At 42.3% G+C, this 20,132-nt stretch overlaps 1 protein-coding gene across 1 annotated transcript in view; it reads left to right on the top strand.

The window, feature by feature from the left end:
• Positions 1 to 20,132, top strand: part of DLGAP1 (DLG associated protein 1) — a 793,827-nt gene that overhangs the window by 479,110 nt on the left and 294,585 nt on the right. Inside the window, exon 4 of the mRNA XM_045781889.2 lies at positions 6,815 to 7,843. Within this exon, the coding sequence (XP_045637845.1) occupies positions 6,887 to 7,843 (957 nt within the window). The 5' untranslated portion in view covers positions 6,815 to 6,886. The remainder of the gene's footprint in view (positions 1 to 6,814; positions 7,844 to 20,132) is intronic.

Below are 20,132 nucleotides of genomic sequence, written 5' to 3'. Positions count from 1 at the left end.
GCTCAGCATTGTACGCTGAGTCATAGAACTGGTGTGTGTCAGACTGTGGTCGTTCGAAGGTGCTCTAACGGTGTGTGTACGACTTTAAGTACAGAGCACAAAAAGATCTTTGAGTAGGGAAGTCCGAAAGATTGACAGAGAATGGCATTCAGCCATCTTTGGTAGCTACAGATTCGGAAGGTCAGAAAATGTCTGAAAAGTGGGCCTTAACTTCCGGCAATATTAACTCACACCCTCCCCTCTACTGGGTTTTCTGTTTATTTTTACCCTAAAATGGCATAGCTTTGTGTTTCAGTAGTATATTAGTGAGAACCATTCCTCTATTTTTTAAATGTTTTATTTAAAATCATAAGTCTGTTGAGTATTCAGAAAGTTCTTCCTTCTAGATCCCCAAAGAACTGGGATTTATTACTAAGAGAGTAAAAAAAAAAATGCTGATAGGAAACCTGCATCCATTTTTTTTATTTAAATTCAATTACTTAACATATAATGTATTATTGGTTTCAGAGGTAGAGGTCGGTGATTCATCAGTCTTATATAATACCCAGTGCTCATTGTCTCAATACCCTCCTTAATGTCCATCACCCCGTTACCCCATCAGCTCACCCTGCTCCCCTCCAGCAACCCTCAGTTTGTTTCCCATGATTAAGAGTCTCTTATGGTTTGTCTCCCTCTCTGATTTCGTCTTATTTTATTATTTTCTCTCTTCCCTTATGATTCCTCTGTTTTGTTTCTTAAATTCCACATATGAGTGAGATCATATAATTATCTTTCTCTGATTGACTTATTTCACTTAGCATAATACCCTCTAGTTCCATCCACATCATTGCAAACAGTGAGATTTCATCTTTTGGTGGCTGAGTAGTATTCCATTTTGTGTGAGTGCGTGTGTGTGTGTGTATGTGTGTGTGTGCGTGTGTACCACATCTTCTTTATCCATTCATCTGTTGATGGACATCTGGGCTCTTTCCCTAATTTGGCTATTGTGGACATTGCTGCTATAAACTTTGGGGAACCTGCATCCATACTGCATAGAATTTTGTTCTGTGCAGAAAAGGTGCCCTGTGTGTTTAGACTATGGTGGAAACAGACGCGTGGGAGCAGAGAGGCCTGCAAAGGGAGACACTGCCCCAGCAGGCCACATTCTCACCTTCCTTGGAGGAACTCTTTCCTCCTTTTCAGTGTCCTCCTGAACTGCCCAAGCGAGAAATGATAGCTTCTTTTAGATTCCCTTGCCTCTCTCCACCCCTAGATCTAGTCTGTAGCTACAGCCCGGGAAATCTTTAGTGCATGGATGACCATGTCTCTTACCTGGTTTAAATCACTCTCGACGAGTACCACCATCTGCAAAGCCAAGTTCTGGGTACTAAGATAGCTTACGAAAGCTCCTCAGGATTTGGCCTTAACTGCCCATCTCACTTAAGAATAGGTTCAGAGGCAAATGTCAGAAAACAAAATAACAGTGGCATAGACAAAGGTAAAGGTCTGGTTCCTCCAGCATAAGCAAGATGCAGAGCGGGGCTGAAATGGTCCTCCGCTGTGGCCAGCTCCTTTATCTTGTGCCGCTCCAACGGTAACTCATACCTCATGCCTGTCGGCATTCCAGCCAGGGAAGGGGTAAAGAAGGCTATGCCCTGCACTTTAGACACATTTTCCAGAAACAGCACGTGCCATTTCCAATCACTGTCCATTAGCCAGAATTAGTCACCTCTGCACATCTAGGGAGACTGGGAAACATAGTCATTATTCTGAGACCACTTTATACTCTTCAGTAAGAGAGCCCTTTCTCTCTGTCTTCCATTGAATGTTACAGCCTGGCATGGGCAAGTCGCATGGAGGAAAGCCAAAAAAGGCCACTTGACCCTGAAAAGATGTGTGGAGATGTCTATATCCCGATGTTTCCCCAATCCAGAGCACAGTGCTCCCTGTTCTCCTGGGCAAGGTCCCCCACATTGTTCTTTCTAAAGCAAGTCATGATGGTCTGGCTGTCCGTCCTCACTGAATGAGAGAGGAGAAGCCCTTCCCTTGGTTCTTTTATCTGCATGTAAAGAAAAATCAAGAACAGTGGCACTAAATAAAGACATGTTCAGAAATCAAAGTGAAATAAGGACTTGCCAGCTTTGCAAGACTATTTCCCCCTTGTCAGCATCTTCTAATATGTGGTGTGTTTGTTTGTTTTTCCCTTAGGTCTAATAAATTACCTAGCTTGAGAATTTCCTTTACAGTGCTGGATCATTCTTGCTTTAGTCATCATCGGTACAGCAATGCTTCTGCTCCAGGTGTAGGAACTCTGTAAAAACCAGGCACGCCTCGGGCACCTGGCTGGCTCAGTTAGTCCTCCAACTCTTGGTCTCGGCTCAGGTCATGATCTCAGGGCTGTGATACCAAGTCAGGCTCCAGGCTCAGCATAGTCTGCTTAAGATTCTCTCTCCCTCTCCCTTTGCCCCTCCCCGCTGTTCCTGCTCTCTCTCTCTCTCTCTCTCAAAAATAAATAAATACACCTTTTTTAAAGATGTTTTGAAGAAAGAAAGAAAGAAAAAAAAAAACGGATGCATCACACACTCAGACCTCATCTCATGATGGCCAATACCGTCAAGAAATTTTCCAAGCCAAAAACCAGGACATGTGGTCTGACAGTAAAATCGAACTTAGGAGGACAACAAAACACAAGTTTGAAGTCATAGTGAAGAAAAGTATCAGAGATGATCACTGTAGTCATAGAAACCCTTATGAAGGCATGTTGACCCACACTTCCCATCCTTGCTCAAAAAAGGAAGGCATGAAAGGCAATTTCCCTTTCTATTTTGAGACATCTTTTATGGCCACTTAAAATCAAATTCAAGGGCTAGCAGCTTCCTTTTCCAAGAATACAGAAGATAATAGGAATTGTTATTCCTCTTTTTTCCTGACTAGGTCGTGTCTCTCTGAGCACATATAAGCCTTTTGGCCACTAGGGATTTGCTGTATGCGTTTGGTTGTCTGCACATGAGGGGTGCCCAGTTAATTCTTCCCGGTTACACTGCAGGGTGGAGCACATGTGGTCCATGGATGTCACTTATAAACCTTAATCGGAGAGGGGAAGAAAGAAGTGGCAGAAAGAAGTGCATGGAAAGGGAGTTTAAAAGTAAGGGAAAAGAAGAATGAGAGAAGGAAGAGCAGGTGCCCCCCAGCAATTGTTGAGCCATTGAGGGCTACGGCTTATCTGCCCCCAGTCCCCAGGAAGCCACCAAACGTGCTGCTTTACCTTATAGTCACAAATTGATCAATTGCCCTTTTCAAATGACAGGAGAGTAGGAGTATAAGATTTTCTATAGAAAAATACAACTGGGCCAAGGTATTAAGTTGTTTATTTGGCCTGGACCAGAACAACAGACTGAGCATTTAGAAATGTTTATGATTATTTATTGCCATTTTTTTCATGATCTTAGTTGCCCACATCATAGAGAAAAGGGATTAAGATCTCAGTATCCTTTTACAAATATTAAGAAGGAGGAAAACTAACTTATTTATCCTTGCTTCAATTTATTACCCTCTAAGAAAATATAAGTTCTTGACTCTGTGCTGAAAATGGCCCACTTACATTTTAGTAAAACTCATGCTGTGTATGTTTAATTTACAAAAATTATTGTTGGTTACATCACTTAACTAATCCAACATGAATGGCTTTGCAAAAGCTCTTCATTTGCTCTGCTAGTCCTCGGGTACCATTATTTTATGTTAAATGCTCTTGTCATATTAAAGATAACTAAATACTGAATAGTGATTAAAATAATTTTGTTCGGGGGGCGCCTGGGTGGCACAGCGGTTAAGCGTCTGCCTTCGGCTCAGGGCGTGATCCCGGCGTTCCGGGTTCGAGCCCCACGTCAGGCTCCTCCTCTATGCGCCTGCTTCTTCCTCTCCCACTCCCCCTGCTTGTGTTCCCTCTCTCGCTGGCTGTCTCTATCTCTGTCAAATAAATAAATAAAATCTTTAAAAATATATAAAATAAAAAAATAAAATAATTTTGTTCATTTTGGAGTAAATAGGTAAAATTCATGTTTTCAGCTCTTGCCAGGTTCACATTTTACTTAGCAAAAAGTACCTACCTGAGACCCGGCTACCTCAGAAGGAAACTCCGAAGCATTTTTTCATTATTATTTTATATACAGGGATTCTAATATGTGTAATCATAAGACTTTTTATTTGACTATAACCCTACTTGGTTGTTATTTCTGTGTTGTCTATTTTTTTTACTTCCACGTCCATATTTAAAAGCCAAAAATGTCTTCAACAGGACCTGTTTTCTATAGAGAGACTCCCTCATGCAATGGATTTTTCCATCTAAATTAGTTGGTGCCACAGTTTTGCCAAAAACATGTATTTAACCCTCTTAACTCCCTCCTTGCCACAACGCAGTAGTAGGATCATAACTTCATACAAATCAGCCCCAAAGTATTTTTGCAAAAATCTCCTTCTTCATTAGTCTCTCTTCACTGGGCAAGTTTTGATTTAGCTGACCCACGGGTATCATGAGTCCTTCTTGCCTTTTTATCTCTTCAGGTGTCAGTTTCTTTTTGTCCTTAGGACAAACTGTCTTTTGTCCAGACATCCTGTATAGGCAGGGCAGGCAAGCTCCTCAGACTGTAAGAGGTGGGATGTTCTCTGAGGAGCCTCAGAGGCTCAGAGGTCAAAGGTTCACAGAGGCAGAAGGAGCATCCATCTGCCTGCCTCCTCCTGCACTCAGAAACCACTGGTCTCTGCAGTGCCCGTGAAATGGTCCCTTCCTTGCACATGGCCCTTCTCTCATCACACAGTCATCTTTCCACTCAATACACCTGACTTGAATCACAGTCTGGACCACACTGGGAAATTTTACATTGATGTGTTAATTTATTGAATAAATATTTTACCCTGTTCACACCATCAACCAAGCATTTGCTGGGCACTGGATAGGTAAAACATAGTCCCTAGCCTCAAGGAGCTCATAATTTAATAAACTAACCAATTTTGAAAGACTCTGGTGATTAACCCACCTCCCAATGAGTTTTGCTGAGCCATTAATGCAGAAACTGAGAGATTAGGAGAAAAAAAAGAGAGTCATAAACTCTGGATAGAGATTTTCAACATTGTCAGGAACTCCCATATACAGGACAGCCCATGGAATACGTAAGACCTGACCTCTCAAAGGTATGCATTTTTCTTCATTAGGCCATGTATGTGTGCTTTATTTTGTTGTGGCTGTTTTTAAATTACACCATTTATCTCTCCCTCTCTGAATATCTGAAATGACATTAATGATATTTTGGACGGTCGTGTTGGCCTTTCAGGACAACTCCTATTATGACAATTTTTGTTATAGGAAGCTTTCAAAATAAATCAGGCTGCTAACAGGAACTCAGTCAGCGACCAAAGAAGCTGGAGTCTAAAGAAAGTGCTCTGCCCTGTGGGGCAGCAGCCTCTGCTTCCAAAGCACAGGGAAGACCTGTGCCCGCAATGAGCTGAGTCCCCACAGGTGCATCTGAGGAGTCACTTCTCTCTGAGGCAGATCTGCCCTCAGGCCCAGGTCCACTGTGTCCTCAGGATCATTTTCAGGGCCTTCCCTTTGGCCATCTTGCTATCACTTGTGAACGTTTAACCAGAAACCTTTAAGCCAAAAAAAGGAGATGCCATGATATTCAAACTAGCTAATTCAAGCTTTTCCTTCAACGGCTCTCTGTTTGTTAAGAAGCAGCTCTTGGGGCGCCCGGGTGGCTCAGTCGGTTAAGCGTCCGACTCTTCGTTTCGGCTCAGGTCATGATCTCAGGGTCATGAGGTGGAGCCCTGGGTCAGGCTCTGCACTCAGCTTGGCATCTGCTTGAGATTCTCTCCCTCTCCCTCTGCCCCTCCCCCCATTCTCGCCTGCATGCTCTGTCTCCCCCTGTCTCTCTCAAATAACTATATCTTAAAAAACAAACAAACAAACAAACAAAGAAGCTCTTTGATCCCTCTAATGACAGAAAACAGGGGCAGATTTTCTCTACAGCTCTGATTTATTTGCCACAATTACTGTTTTCCACTCTAATTACTGTGGTGCTGGGGGCGGGGCGGTTATTTGCAAGCTGTGATTGTCACTACAGAATTCTAATGGGAAAGCATGTGACAGAAGATAGAAAGATATATCCTCAAGTTATAAGGGGCCAGTGGCTTCTCCTATTTTTTTTTCCACCCACATTTATTTTATTTACATTAATGGAGTACTTACTGTGTGCTCACCTAACTGGCCTGGGGCTAGGTAGGGGGCTAGAAAGGTGACTAAGAGGCAAGCCGGTCTGCAAGGAATGAGCTAAAGTAGCCCGGGAGTGCCTGAGACAAACAATCCCATGGGAGCTGAGACAGTGTGCAGTAGGTGCCATGGAAACACAGAGGGGAACTAATTCTCTCTGCAAGGGGGATCAGCAAAGGCTTCCCAGAGAAACTGAGCCCTAAGGGTGTGCGTGCTTTACGATTAAGACAGTGAAGACTAAAACCAGAGAAACAAGGGAAAGATACATCCAGTTATTGGAATCCTAGAGGGAGGGGGTTTGCTTTCAAATAATCTTAAAACAATTTAGCATTTTTATAGTTTCCTTTTCCAGGTTTACTAGCTTCCACTCCTACCATCTTCGGGTATCTGACTGGAGTGGGCTTTCCCACCCTCCCGAGGTGTAGAGCTTCCCCAATAATATTAAAACTGCTTTCGAGGCCCGCGATGAGTTCTTCCGCCAGAAAGAGAACACGGTAGCTGACACTCAAAAGAGCAACATCTGTTTACCACGAGAAGTGTTATGCATTTTCCCTTCTTCTTCCTTGCCCCCAGGTCTTTGCCGAAGACGGGTCTGGAACCTAACCACGGGGTGTCCATGACCCCCGAGGTTGCCACCCATCAGCAATGAAAGGGTTATCGGGCAGCCGCAGCCACCACCACGGAGTCACCTGCGATTCGGCCTGTGACTCGCTGTCGCACCACTCGGACCGCAAGCCCTACCTGCTGAGCCCGGTGGAGCACCACCCGGCGGACCACCCTTACTACACTCAGCGGAACTCCTTCCAGGCCGAGTGCGTGGGCCCCTTCAGCGACCCGCTGGCCAGCAGCACCTTCCCACGCAGGCACTACACGTCGCAGCAGGAGCTGAAGGACGAGTGCGCCCTGGTGCCCCGCACCCTGGCCGCCAAGGCCAACCGCATTCCCGCCAACCTCCTGGACCAGTTCGAGAGGCAGCTGCCGCTCAACCGGGATGGCTACCACACGCTGCAGTACAAGCGCACGGCCGTGGAGCACCGCAGCGACAGCCCCGGCCGCATCCGCCACCTGGTGCACTCGGTCCAGAAGCTCTTCACCAAGTCGCACTCCCTGGAGGGGCCGTCCAAGGGCAGCGTCAACGGGGGCAAAGCCAGCCCCGACGAGACGCAGACGGTGCGGTACGGCAAGCGCAGCAAGAGCAAGGAGCGGCGTGCGGACCCCAAGGCCCGCCCCAACGCCTCCCCCGGCTGGTGGAGCTCCGACGACAACCTGGACGGCGACATGTGCATCTACCACGCGCCCTCGGGCGTGATGACCATGGGCAGGTGCCCCGACCGCTCGGCCTCGCAGTACTTCATGGAGGCCTACAACACCATCAGCGAGCAGGCGGTCAAGGCCTCCCGCAGTAACAACGACGTCAAGTGCTCCACCTGTGCCAACCTGCCTGTCAACCTGGACGCGCCGCTCCTGAAGAAGAGCGCGTGGTCCTCCACTCTGACGGTCAGCCGCGCCAGGGAGGTCTACCAGAAGGCCTCGGTGAACATGGACCAGGCCATGGTGAAGTCCGAGTCCTGTCAACAGGAACGGTCCTGCCAGTACCTTCAGGTACCATTTACGTCAAGTGATGGGTGCTTAGAAATTGTACCTGCTAATTGTTTGGTGTTTTCTCCTGGGTCCTAGACTTGGCTCTGCTCTGAATTGTCTGCATGAACCTGAGCAAATTAGTTAGCGTTTCTCTGGCCAACTGCTCCTATCAGGAAACAAACCAGCTACCCCACTCCATCCAGTTGTCTTCAGAAACTAGATTTAAAAAGTGCTTTGAAAAGCACGCCTACATAAAGGCAAGGAGTTATTAATGTTTAGTGTTCCTCTTTTGTCTGAGGGAACATGGGATAGGGAGGCGAGAAAAGGGGATTCTACACAGAATTTTAAAATAAATCCTTTTTTTTTTTTTTACAAAAGTCAACAATGATCTTTTGAATTTTGTAAGGAATTTAATTAGATCTATCAAGAGGGTTTTTTTTTTATTGTAAAATTCTGCCTTAAGCTATTTGTTTGGGAAACTTGATCTATGTCCTCACCATTGTAATTGTTATCACCACCTCCAACACTAACCACACTCCCACCCGAACCCCTCTTCCCCCCCAGAGCACAGGGAATTGGAATAATGCCCTGGGCCCTGAGGAGGTGGAGATCAAGCCAGTGTGGGGACCTGACAAGCACAGCTGCAGAGACCCAGGACAACAGAGAAGAGGAGGAAAAGCGGGGGGGGGGGGGGGGGGGGAGCACCCACACAATAAAAAGCAATTAGTGTCAGAGTGTAAATCCCACACACATACAGACCCAAGGCAAGCCGCTCCGCCTCTTCCAGTCTCCTCGTGTCTTTCCCTAATGCTCTTCCATTCACTGAACCTAGATTCCCCTGGATAAAAATGTCAGGAGCAGAGTCTTTTTCTTCTCCCCCTCCCCACCCCCCAGGGCCAATTCCTCTATCCCGTAATTGTCATTTTTCCCAAGATATAACCCTCCCTAAAAAAGGACCCTCATATTTTTCCCTTTCGCGTCATCTTTTTGTCTCTCTTCTCTCCTGGTACACCCATCTTAAAAAAAAAAAAAGTTTTTATTGGACTATAAAGGCATGACATAATCATTTTGCACTCTCATCTTATGAAGAAATGCAAGAAAAAAAGTCTTCCACTGAGAAATTCAACTTTTTGCTCTCTGAATTGCTCCGGACAAACCTGTCTCCCTTGAGAATGCCTCTACCCAGCCCTGAGAATATGCCAGGCTGGCAGTCACCGGGCAAGGACAGTGTCAGAGTCCATCCCAGTGTTCAGAAGAAGCCACAAACATACGGATAGTTTTCACAAATGGCACACAATGCCTTGGTCAGTTTTTCCCACTCAGAGTGGTATTGCCTCGTTTACTATAAGCTTCCTAGAAGAGTTAAGCCATCAAGAATTATTAATGGAATTTTAGAGCTAAAGAGTACATCTATTCCAACCTTCTCATTTAACATATAAAAAACTAGCCTTGAAGAAAGGTAAAGGCTTAGTAGGTTATACTGTTATACCGTTAGTACAGAGGAGAGAATCCAAGTCACTTAATTTATAGAAATGACCATAACAAGGGTTACAACTGAAGACTTTAGAAATTCTTTAAGCATATCAATCTTATGCATCACCTAGAATAAAGTATTTTGATTAGAACATCTGTCCTGAAGAAACGATGGGTAATGAGATAGGAGCCCTAGAACAGGATAGTTTATCTATGAAAGTTCTGTAATAGGTGTCACCAAAAAAAAAAAAAAAACACAACAAATTAAAAAAAAAAAAAACCTGGACTTTAATAAATAGTGATGAGATTAGAGAAGAAATATCAGATTAAAGAAGAAAACTCAACAAGGATCCAGGACCAGCCTTTGTTAATGAAAAAATGCCTTTTTTATGTTCACGTGATTGTGTACGTTCTTTCTAACTCAAATTCATTTTTCTTTCTTTTTTATGCCTTTTTGCAGTAAGAGGCTCAAGTAGTGGAGAAAAGTGGAAGGATTAGGAAAGAAAGAAGGAAACTAATTAATACTGATTGAAAATCCATGATGTATCAGATGCTATAGCAAACGTGATCACATTTGTTATTCCATTTAATCTTCAAGATAATCCTGAGAGCTTGATATAACAATACTCCGACTTCACAAGAGAGAAAACTGAGATTAGAAATATCAAGTGATTTTAAAGCCACATGGCCAATAAGTTGAAGAACTGAGAATTAGACTTACATCTATTTGATGCAAAATGGCTCTTTCCAATACATCCCAGCACAGCCCTGGAATCAAGGGCATGAAAATAGTGAACAGGAGAGAAAAAAATCTGTAGAGTAAACATATTATTATTAAAAGCTTTTCAGTAAAATGAGAATGAAAGCTTGAAGATTTAAATATGAGATTTAGTATCGTAGCATTATTAGATCTCATATTCTAAAGGTTTGGGAATTCTATTTTCAAGTTATTTACCTTCTTTCACGCCAGTTTTTTAATGAAATATTTGAGGCTTACAGAGAGGTATAAAGAAAAATAATAATAAAATAAACACCCGGTTATACGTAACCCAGCTGGAGAAATAAAACCTTCATTACAATGGGTCACACATATACCTTCCCCAATCCCATTTCCTCCCCTTCCTCCCCAGAGTAATAGGTAATCTGACTCACTACCCAAAGGATCTTTGTTTTTAATTCTGAAGTTATTGAAAGATTGAAAGAAATTAATATTTTCTATCCTACATTGGGCAATAATTAACACTGAACCAAGCTAGTTAAACCCTTTATATAAATTGAGCTCAAAGGCACACCTTCTTTAATAAATATTGACATTTATTGAGCTCCTCTTCTGTGCAAGGCTTTTAGACTGAAAAAAAAAAATTCTGTATTTCAGTTTGAGCAGGTAGTGTGTCTAGCAGATAAACTAAATATATCACAGTGTGTTCTTCCCACCCAGGGTGCAGAGGTTACAGGGCTCCTCAGAAGAAGGGGAAGAAGGAGTTGGACATTCACAGGGGGCGGGAAGAGAACAGGAAACTCCTGAAACTGGACATTCTCTCCAGCTGTCATCTTTCTTTAGAAGAAAGAGGGACTCCAGCATCTTGCCATCTCAGGAAGACAGGTGTAGCCACCCCCACCAGGTCCCATGGAATGATTTCACTTATAAGCTCATTCTTAAAAGCAAGTTTGGGGAAATGAAGAAAAAAAAAATTTCCAGTTATATTATCTTAATTACCAACTAATAGTGAAACTGGATTTACAAATGTGTTTGACATCACCCTCACAAAGTTTAGTGGCTAAAGCATTGAACTTGAAAGGAGAGGGTGTATGTTCTAGTCCCTATTTGCCACTGAGTTAGCAGTCACTTACTAACCAGTGACCATCATCTCAGCTCTCTGGGTCTCCTTCCTCTGCTGTAAGATGAAGCATTTGGTCTAGAGGACCTGCGATCTGAGTTCACATTTTTATTTTTTTATTTTATTTTTTTTTTTTTGAGTTCACATTTTTAAACTCCATAGTTACATATGAGGAGTACTAATTAGAGCAATTTTCAAGAGCTGCAAGGCCTGGAAACTCTCAGTGAATACATGTCTACCAAAAGTACAAGTTTTTCCAATGTTATCTAACTTGCTCTATAAACCTCTGTGAGGTATTTCACAGTTGAAGAAACCGAGCGTTAGTAAATTAGGTTAAGTAACTTGCCTAAGGACACACAGTCAGTACATGGCAACGTGGAGGGTCAGAACAGACTCTGCCTTCAAGGCCTGGATTTTTCTATCTACCGTGTCCAATCCCAACCCCTTCCAAATATAAAACAGAGGGAGGAAGTGGCATGCATCAAATACCTGCCATGTGCCAGAAACCACACAGTATCTCATTTCATTCCTGAAATAACTGTAAAGTATTAGTGCTTACTGCAGTTTTGCAGGTGACTAAACTAAGGCACGGAAGATTAAATCACTTACCCAGGAAGACATAGATCGTTAAGTCAAAGAGCTAAGACTTGATCCTAGATCCGTCTGAGTCTAAAATGTGCTCCAGAAATGGAACTAAATGCGTTTTCCTTTCATTTGATTACCTGTTCTACTCTGTAGCAAGTGTATGTGTTCCTTTGACCTCATCCCCATGCATGCAGTTAAGAACGCGCGTACGTGCAGTGTGACCCACCTTAGACAAGCAACGGAAGGACTGATCTGTCCCTAGTTTGAGTCAAAACTGCACAAAGGTTAAATTAATAGGCACCGATAATAGAATCTAAATACTACCCAAGTTCTGATTCTCTTTTTGGAGAATTACCACTTGGAATTAATTTAACTTAAGCCATTGCCATGGTTATATAGAAAATGAGAAGTCTGTAGGTATTTGGCCTCTGTCTGACGTTGATTTAGAAATAAAATACTGTAGCTTGAAATTATTGCAAGATCCACTTAATACAGTCAATTGTGATCTGTGTTCACAAGCTGTTTGTAGTTAATAAAAAAAAAAAAAGACTCCCTTTTTTTCCCCAATATTGTTATTTTTAAATGTCAAGAATCAGATGTCTGCTGTTTAGAATCTTGTACCGCTGCCAGTGACTGTATCAGGGTTTGGAGCAGGGACATGGATTTGAAGACATTAAAACTGTTTAATTCTCAGTTGAGATGTGGTTGGCTTTTATACATTTGGAATAGAGCATTTATGGCACATCTCCGGGTAAGTGCTAATAGTTAAGTAAATAGGAAGGGGCTCAAAGGGGTAAGAGGAGTTTTTGTTGTTGTTTTGTTTTGCTTTTAAAAAGCAGGATTCTTGGTTCTGTATATGCCTCTTTATGTGAACGGTATGTGTTGAGTGACTAGCATAGAAAGCCATTCAGAGGAGCAAGATTTTAAGATTTCCAACTGTTAACCTGAAAAAAAAAAATCCCTTCAATCATGTATTTTGCATTCATCCAGCAGCAGAAACAGGAAAAGGGAAACAAAACGCTCTCTCCGGTAGAAGTAGAGACACACACACACAGAGAGAGAGAGAGAGGGAGAGGGAGAGGGGGAGAGAGCAAGACAGAGACGGAGAAAGAAAGCCACTCTCAGAGATGAAATTTTAGGAGAGCGAAATGATCGACCTTTTTAAGGCTGAGTGGGTTTCTTCAGTTTGTGTGCAAGTTTCAAGAAATGGAAGGACTGACCAGGTTTGGGTACAACTCTTTTATTACTCTGTATTTGGTGATAGTGTGTTGTTGGTTTGAGTGGGGTTTTTTTTGGGGGGGGGTAGTTTTTGTTATTTTATGTCTTCTCTAAATAATAGCTAGTAAGACTGAGAGAGCTAATAAACTAATGTATGTACAGATGATAAGTGAACAGGTTGAGACACCGGATACCTACAAATCGGTGTCTCCACAGAAGCTTCATGAAATCTTTCATTGACAGATTTGATCTAAGGTGCCAGCTGCTATTAGAGGACATTGTGTTGGCTAGTGATTGAAATGTGATCAGTTGTTTTCCATGACAAGGATCCTGAATGCTTCCTGAATGCTTACCATTCCTTTGCAAAATTAAAATTTCTGGAAGACTGGGGTTTGGGTTTTTTTTTCCTTTTTCTTCCTTCTCCTTCCTTTCTTCCTTCCTCCCTTCCTTCCTTCCTTCCTTCCCTCCTTCCTTTCTGGGTTTGTTTGTTTTTTTTTTTTTTTTGGTCTCTTGGTTAAATTAGACTCCACAGAAGATCACTGAAGAATCGTTCATAACATCATGAACCCAGGATTTTTTTTTCCAGTGCAAGTACAACTATTTTTTCAAAATTTTGTTCAAGATTATTTCAGTCTTTGCGTAGTGGAAGTTTGTCCTTCCCTGGCTGGGGTTTTCTTTCCTCTTGTTTTAGAACAATTTAAATTATATTAAATCAATTAAAACTACTTTATGTGAAATGTGTGACAGTGCTGAGCAATTCTGCTAGTGACTTTGGTTACTTGGTTACTGCAATGCTGGCTTGCTTACTGCCCTTTTTTTTTAAACCGTCAACCACAATAATTAATAATTTTCTTTATTTTTAATTTAAATTGCTCTAATAATCCATTAAGGGGTGCTAAGATTCTTGCATGTATTTCCTTCTTGGGTTGCACAATCTTCTATTTTTTCACTGATGTTAGTAAATATATCCTCTTTGCTGATAGAAAAATGAGGTTACTCCTGCCTGATCTTAACTTTGACTGTATATTTAAGTACATGACGAGCAGAATCCTGGTAATTCTCTCTCTGATTCTAATTTTCACTATTGCCCATATCCAAATAATAGTGGAGATGTGAGGGAGACAATTGGCAAAACATTGTCAGAAAACAGGGGTCCAGAAAGAGTTAATGGAAGCCAAAGGAAACTCAAAAAAGAAATAGGAAATCCTTAAAATTTGTTTAAGAAACTTTATGATTCTTGGTCTGCAATTTCATTATTCTAAAGTGCTTGGTTAGCCACAATCGAAGGTTCCATAACACATGTTTTCGGGTCAGGCAGAGTCCAATCTACTAATGGAAGCTGTAGCACTGGTTAGCACAGAAGAGCCTTGGATCTCCTAACAGCCAGTAGCCTTTATTTCCTCTTTCTCTATCCTCCTTAGGAAACAGGTTGCTTGGTTGCAAATTAAAAGCAAAAGTTCCAGGTACTCCTTCACGTTCTCTGGAGAAAGATTCATCCATGATCTCATGCCCCCTTGAGATCATAGCTTTACACAACTTTACATGAACAGTGATTTGTGGATGGTAGAGGACATTGGGCTTTTGTTTGAGATTTTATAGAGGCTACTGAGAAATATATGCAATATTACCAAGTTGGCTTTGATTTGGTGATTAGATTAGGTTTTCACCATTTTAAGTTCAAAGGCAACAACCTCTCTTGGTAGGGTTATTGTGCTCCCTGGCATGCTGTCTAATCGTGGGGAAATTCCATCTTTAAAGGTCCGAACAGTTGAAACTTCACATGGTTCAAACCATAATACCCCTTGGTCAGATTTTTTTCTGTCGTTTGCCAGCTTGGTAGAGAAAAATTAAAATTGGCCTTTTCAGGTAAAACCAGGTTACTAATGATATCCACAAAGAGCTACGTGACCTCACTGATTTGTATTACTCATCTGAAACTTTGAACCCATAACTTTTCCCATTGGATAAAAATAATGTGTGTGTAACTTCCCACCCAGGGTTCATTTATCTGATTCTCGTGATTATCTTGTCATCCCCTGTCATTAGGTTCTGTCCCTAGTAACTGCCATTTGGATTATGTTATGGCATGAGGAAATGTTTTTTTTACTTACTTTTCGTAAATGCATATTTAAATGTTTTTTATAAATTCTTAGACTGAAATCACAGTGAGGTTGGGGAGGGTGTGCTCTAATTTTTTTCAGTGAATGACTTATTCTCCTTCAACCTAGTCCTCTCTCTAGCTAAAAGATAAAGATATAAAGAATGAATTAATTGCTGTTATACAGTTAACAAAGGTAAAGGAAGGAATATAGTGTGAGGAGATGCGTGTCATCTCACTCCTTCTGTTGCTTTTGACCAGTATTTTATTTCTGGTATTTTTTAACTCTTTTCTTTCTTGGAGAACACTCAGATGACCAAGGAAATTCTAATTCTCTGGTCTTTTAAGTATAAGAATATATAAAACTATCTTTTAAAACGGTTGGTTTTTTTACTTGCTCAAGTTAAGCAGTACACCCTACTTTGTTTCCATTTCTAAGATAAAGAAACTTCTAATTACATTTGCAAAATAAGTTGTCTAGACCAGTGGATTTTTTCTTTCATGTACATTAAGTCACTATTCTCTATCAGTTGAAGTTTCTACTCACTGTTCTCACAGAATTAGGAAATTTCCTACAAATTCAGCCTTGTGATATCACAGAACTGTGAAGCAGAATTACTTGGAGTCCAGAGTCACCATATGTAGTATACGTGTGTACAGGTCCATCTATACACATTACATCTGCAAAGACATCCCTGCACCCCTACTTCAAAATTTCCATTTTGCATTTATATGTATGCTTTCTTTGATCTCTGGTTCATGACATAGGATCCATCTTAAACACACAGTTTCACAATGTCCATGGAAGAAGAATCACTATAAAGTGGGGAATCGTATTTTTTCAAAGATGTCACTAGAAAACTCATTACTTTGCCTTTACACTGATTTTATTGAACTCCATCTCAGACCATTATTATAAAACAGTTAGGGGTATCCTACCTCCCTAGTGTGAGAAGAAATCCCTTTCATATAAAGAGACATCCAACAACAATGAAAGGAAATAACTTTTGCTCTGCTTGCTTTTTTTTTTCTTCCACTGTTCAATATAGACTGGCAGAATTGACCAGCTCCTCCTGATTTTACTCTCCAGGTGCCTAAAGTCTGTGTAAAGAATCAAGCAGGTTTTGTGGTTTTTTGTTTGTTTGTTTTTTTAAAAAAATGATACTGTTAGCATTTTAGGACCCCCTCATTGGAAGGCTATCTGGTATACCTTCTCATCTGCAAATTTCTCTTTGCAAGGTGGATCGAGCATCTTCCTGCCTACCTATTTCTCATCTAATAATCAGCTTACAGAAGAATCCTTTGAGATTATTTAGTCCAACCCCCTCTTTCTAAAAATGACAAAAATAAACCCTAGGGAGACACCTTGGCTGATACAAGATCAGTCAGCTTGTCGGTAGCAGGCTGAAACCAGGATACTCACTGTCCAGCTACAGCCGTTTTCTTTTTCCCATTATGTCTCACACGTCTGTGCAAACCTTTAAGGCTTTTTCAAAGGCTAGCTTACTCAACCTTACCACATCCTTTTAAGGCAATGGGGTCAAGGCCCAAGGAGGCAAAGGGAGGAAAAAACCGGTCGCAAAGTTAGATTTGAAGCATGTTTGTGGCTTAAAAGATTCACAAGAGATGAAAACAGTTGTTAACTAAATGATTACCTGCAATTTGTAATTCTGTGGTTACTAATGGCAAGGTAGTAAATTTTTAACTTCTGAAAAATAGAAATAGGTATCTTTCTCCGGTTATCCCTGTCAGTCCCTCCTGCATCTCAGTGGTCTCATGATGAGTAAACCATGTGCCAGAGGAGGACAAATGGAACAGAAATGCTCCGTGTTCGGATATGTCATCTTTAAGCATTATACTCAGAGCCCCGGGACTGGATTCTGAAGACCATGTACTTCTCTCTGGATCTTACACTATCTTGGTAGCCAGCTCCCCATACTTCCCACCTTACTTTTTTGTAGGATAAAAATTGCTAACACAGCTGTGACCCTATGTATAGAATCATATAGACGTGTAGCCACTTGCTCTATCATGGAATATTTAGGACAATGGTTCCATGACTTTGTGTGCGTAAGAATCACCTTGAAAGTGGCTAAAAAAATGAGGATTTCTGACATCAACCCAAAAGATTCTGAATTTGCAGTTCTGGGGTGATTCCAGCACAGAAATCAATCTAAGAGCCACATTTTAACCCAATTCTAGAGAACTATCAGATTACATTTATCATTTTATCTACTGAAGGGGGCAGTAGAGTCTAACAGATGAAAACGTGGGCTTCAGACGCTCCCTTAGCTTTACTACCGTTGCCGACTTCCAACACGATTTTGGCCTCCCTTCCCTTAGTACTTCCATTTCTATACCTGTGAAATGGGCATGACAATATGACTTGTTTGTTTGTTCAGGTCTTAGAAAAAAAATTAATTTCTGATTCGGGAAATCAATGAAAAACAGCGTGAAATGTTTGGGGTTTACAAAATCTCCAGACATCAGAATCTTCACCGTGTCTTCGTGTTTCATGTACCATAACACTTCCTTATATTTTGCTTGACCCGACTTTCATTAAACCAGGGTTAAGATGAGCATATCTGACGCCCTGGAAAAGGAAAGCCCTCTCCCAGCATTGGATACCAGACGGTCTTCCTCCCAGTGTAGGTTTAAGGATCCTTTGGCGTGTTCCAACTAAACACACGAGGCTTTTGTCTGCAGATGAGATCACAAAGGGTCGATCTGTTGCGAGCTCAGCATCAGTGGGTCAGGTTTTCCCATGGCTTATATTTGCCCGTGGAACACAATTCTTCTGGCCTCCCGAAGCTTTAGTTTGCTCACAAAAGACCTGCTTTTGCTTTCATACCTGAAGTTTGCCAAGACCGCCTTATCCCAAGCAGCTTTGGTAAGTCAAAAGGACAAGTGTAAGCAACAGCTATGGAACTTGTCTACAAGGGGAGTCTATCCATTTGCCTCCCTTAATGACTCATCCAGGTTTTCTAAGGAGTATTCCAGCAGGGCAACTTTGATGGGTGGGAGTTCTTCCACCACAGCTAGCAGATGACAACAGGCTCTTGTCCATTTCTCTTTTTTGCTCAGGCCCAAAGTCCCAGATGAATCACCTCCATTCCCACGCTGGCTACACACAGGCCACCTGCCAGCACTGGTCTGACTGGGGGCCCTTCCTGCAATAAATAGGTACAGAGAGAGGTGCACCTTTAAAGTCCTTTTACAAATCCCAACTACTTTTCATCTTTGGAGAATTCATGTCTTTTTTTCTTTTTCTCTCCTGAGCTAATACAAGTTTAGCCGGCTTTTCGGTAACTCGGGGGGGGGGGGGGGGGTGTGTCAGGGAAAGTAACTGTCATTTGTTTGCAAATGAAACCTGAGCTTTCTGAAAATGATCCCCATGTAAAATCTTTCCCCCATAACACTCCTCCAGCCTTCTAGTTGATTTTAGATAGTTTCCTGTTCTCCCACCTCTTGGAAGTACTCCATGGCACGCTGAGCAGACACTTTTCGTCAAAAAAGCCTATAAATAGCTGATTTTTCCTGCTTGCTGCCTTCTCTCTAAGGCTTTCACAAAGGAGGTGAAACAAATCCACCAAAAACAAGAACCCTCTGTGAGGGGTGTGCGGTGAGGCTTATAAAAAATCAGATCCACAGGCCGAAAATTGTTGTGTAGGTCGCTTTGCCATATTTGGCTGATGCAATCACCGCACAGAAAAAGAAACATTTTATTTCATGCCAGATGATCTCATGAACTGAACAATCAATCAAAAATGTCTCCTATGAGTTTTCATGCTTCTTTAAAAATACATATTTTGACTTTCCATGCTGCTTAAAAAAAAAAAATCCCAAAGCCAACTGTTATTTATTAGATTCCATTGGTAACTCTAGATAACCAATTCCTGTGGCCGTTCCATGGTAGGAATTTGGAAACTGCATCCTTCTTTCTCCTCCAAACTGACCTTGCTTGCCTTCTCTTTGTCCTCTGTGCCGCACCTATCAGTAACACCAGCCCATCTCCAGGAGTGGTATTATGGAACTCCCTGGAAGACTGTGCACATGCTTAATAACGCCCGTCACTAATGTTACTGCAGTGACCCTCAGAAATCAGATATGTGAGATTAATTATACTGCTTCCTACTTCTACCTCCCCACCCCCTGCACCCTAGTGAGCACAGGAGAACTGGGCTTAGCTGTGCTTTCTCCTGTTCCTGTCTTCCTCGTCTCTCTTCTTCCCTGACTTTTCCGGTAGCTATTTTATTATATTACTGGGAATGGAAGACTACCCCAAAACCATACTTACAAGGAGGAAACTGAGGCACGCCCATGGCTCCTCAGGTGTAGAGAGCAGGGCAGAAGCAGGGCCAGCAGAAAATCTTTCCCAGGTCCTCTTACCCCAGGTTAGGGCTCCACAACCACGTAGCCCGAGGCATTCATTTATCTTGGTATTCCGTATGCTGGGGAGATTCTGCTGCCTGCCCCACCCCTGCTTCTCCCCCTCCAGGCACTGACTGGGTCTAATCTGGTTGTGGTTTAGTCTGTGGCTAGAGTCTCTGGAGAGTGCATCTCGTTGTGCCTTTCTTCTTTACGAACTCCCAGCGAGCGTGCACAGTCGAGAGAAGCAGGTGTCAGAAGGAACTTCCATGGCCACTTAGCCCAGTGCTTTTTACACTTTTGAACCACGGAATTCCTTGTTCAGATGCAGCTGACTTTATGAAACAATTTAAAACAGAAGCAAGAGTAGGAGGATTCAAATCCAAATCCCTTCCCCCTCAATCCACTGCCCAGTTAAACCCCCATCAAGGTCCACAACATGTTAGGTAGCTATCCCAAGTTGGCTAAGTTGAATTAGCCCCAACAGCTCTCCCCCTCGCAGTCCTGGTGCCCCATCCATGAAAACAGCGAAATCACGGGGCACCCAGAGTTCCTGATTGAGTCACACTAAAAAAATCACTTCTTGGCTTTGACAGGCAAATTCCTACATCACCTTCATACCTTCTGCCTCGCCAGTGACCCAGAGAGAGGAGCTGACATTTTAGAGAACACACAGGACCCTCGATGCCTTTCCACAGCACCGTACTGAGCATCTTCTCATCTCCATTAC

Source organism: Ursus americanus, chromosome 19 (assembly GCF_024610735.1).
Source record: "Ursus americanus isolate L20-20 chromosome 19, mUrsAme1.1.p, whole genome shotgun sequence".
NCBI classification, from domain to species: Eukaryota; Metazoa; Chordata; class Mammalia; order Carnivora; family Ursidae; genus Ursus; species Ursus americanus.
This window is presented reverse-complemented; position numbering and strand designations above follow the sequence as displayed.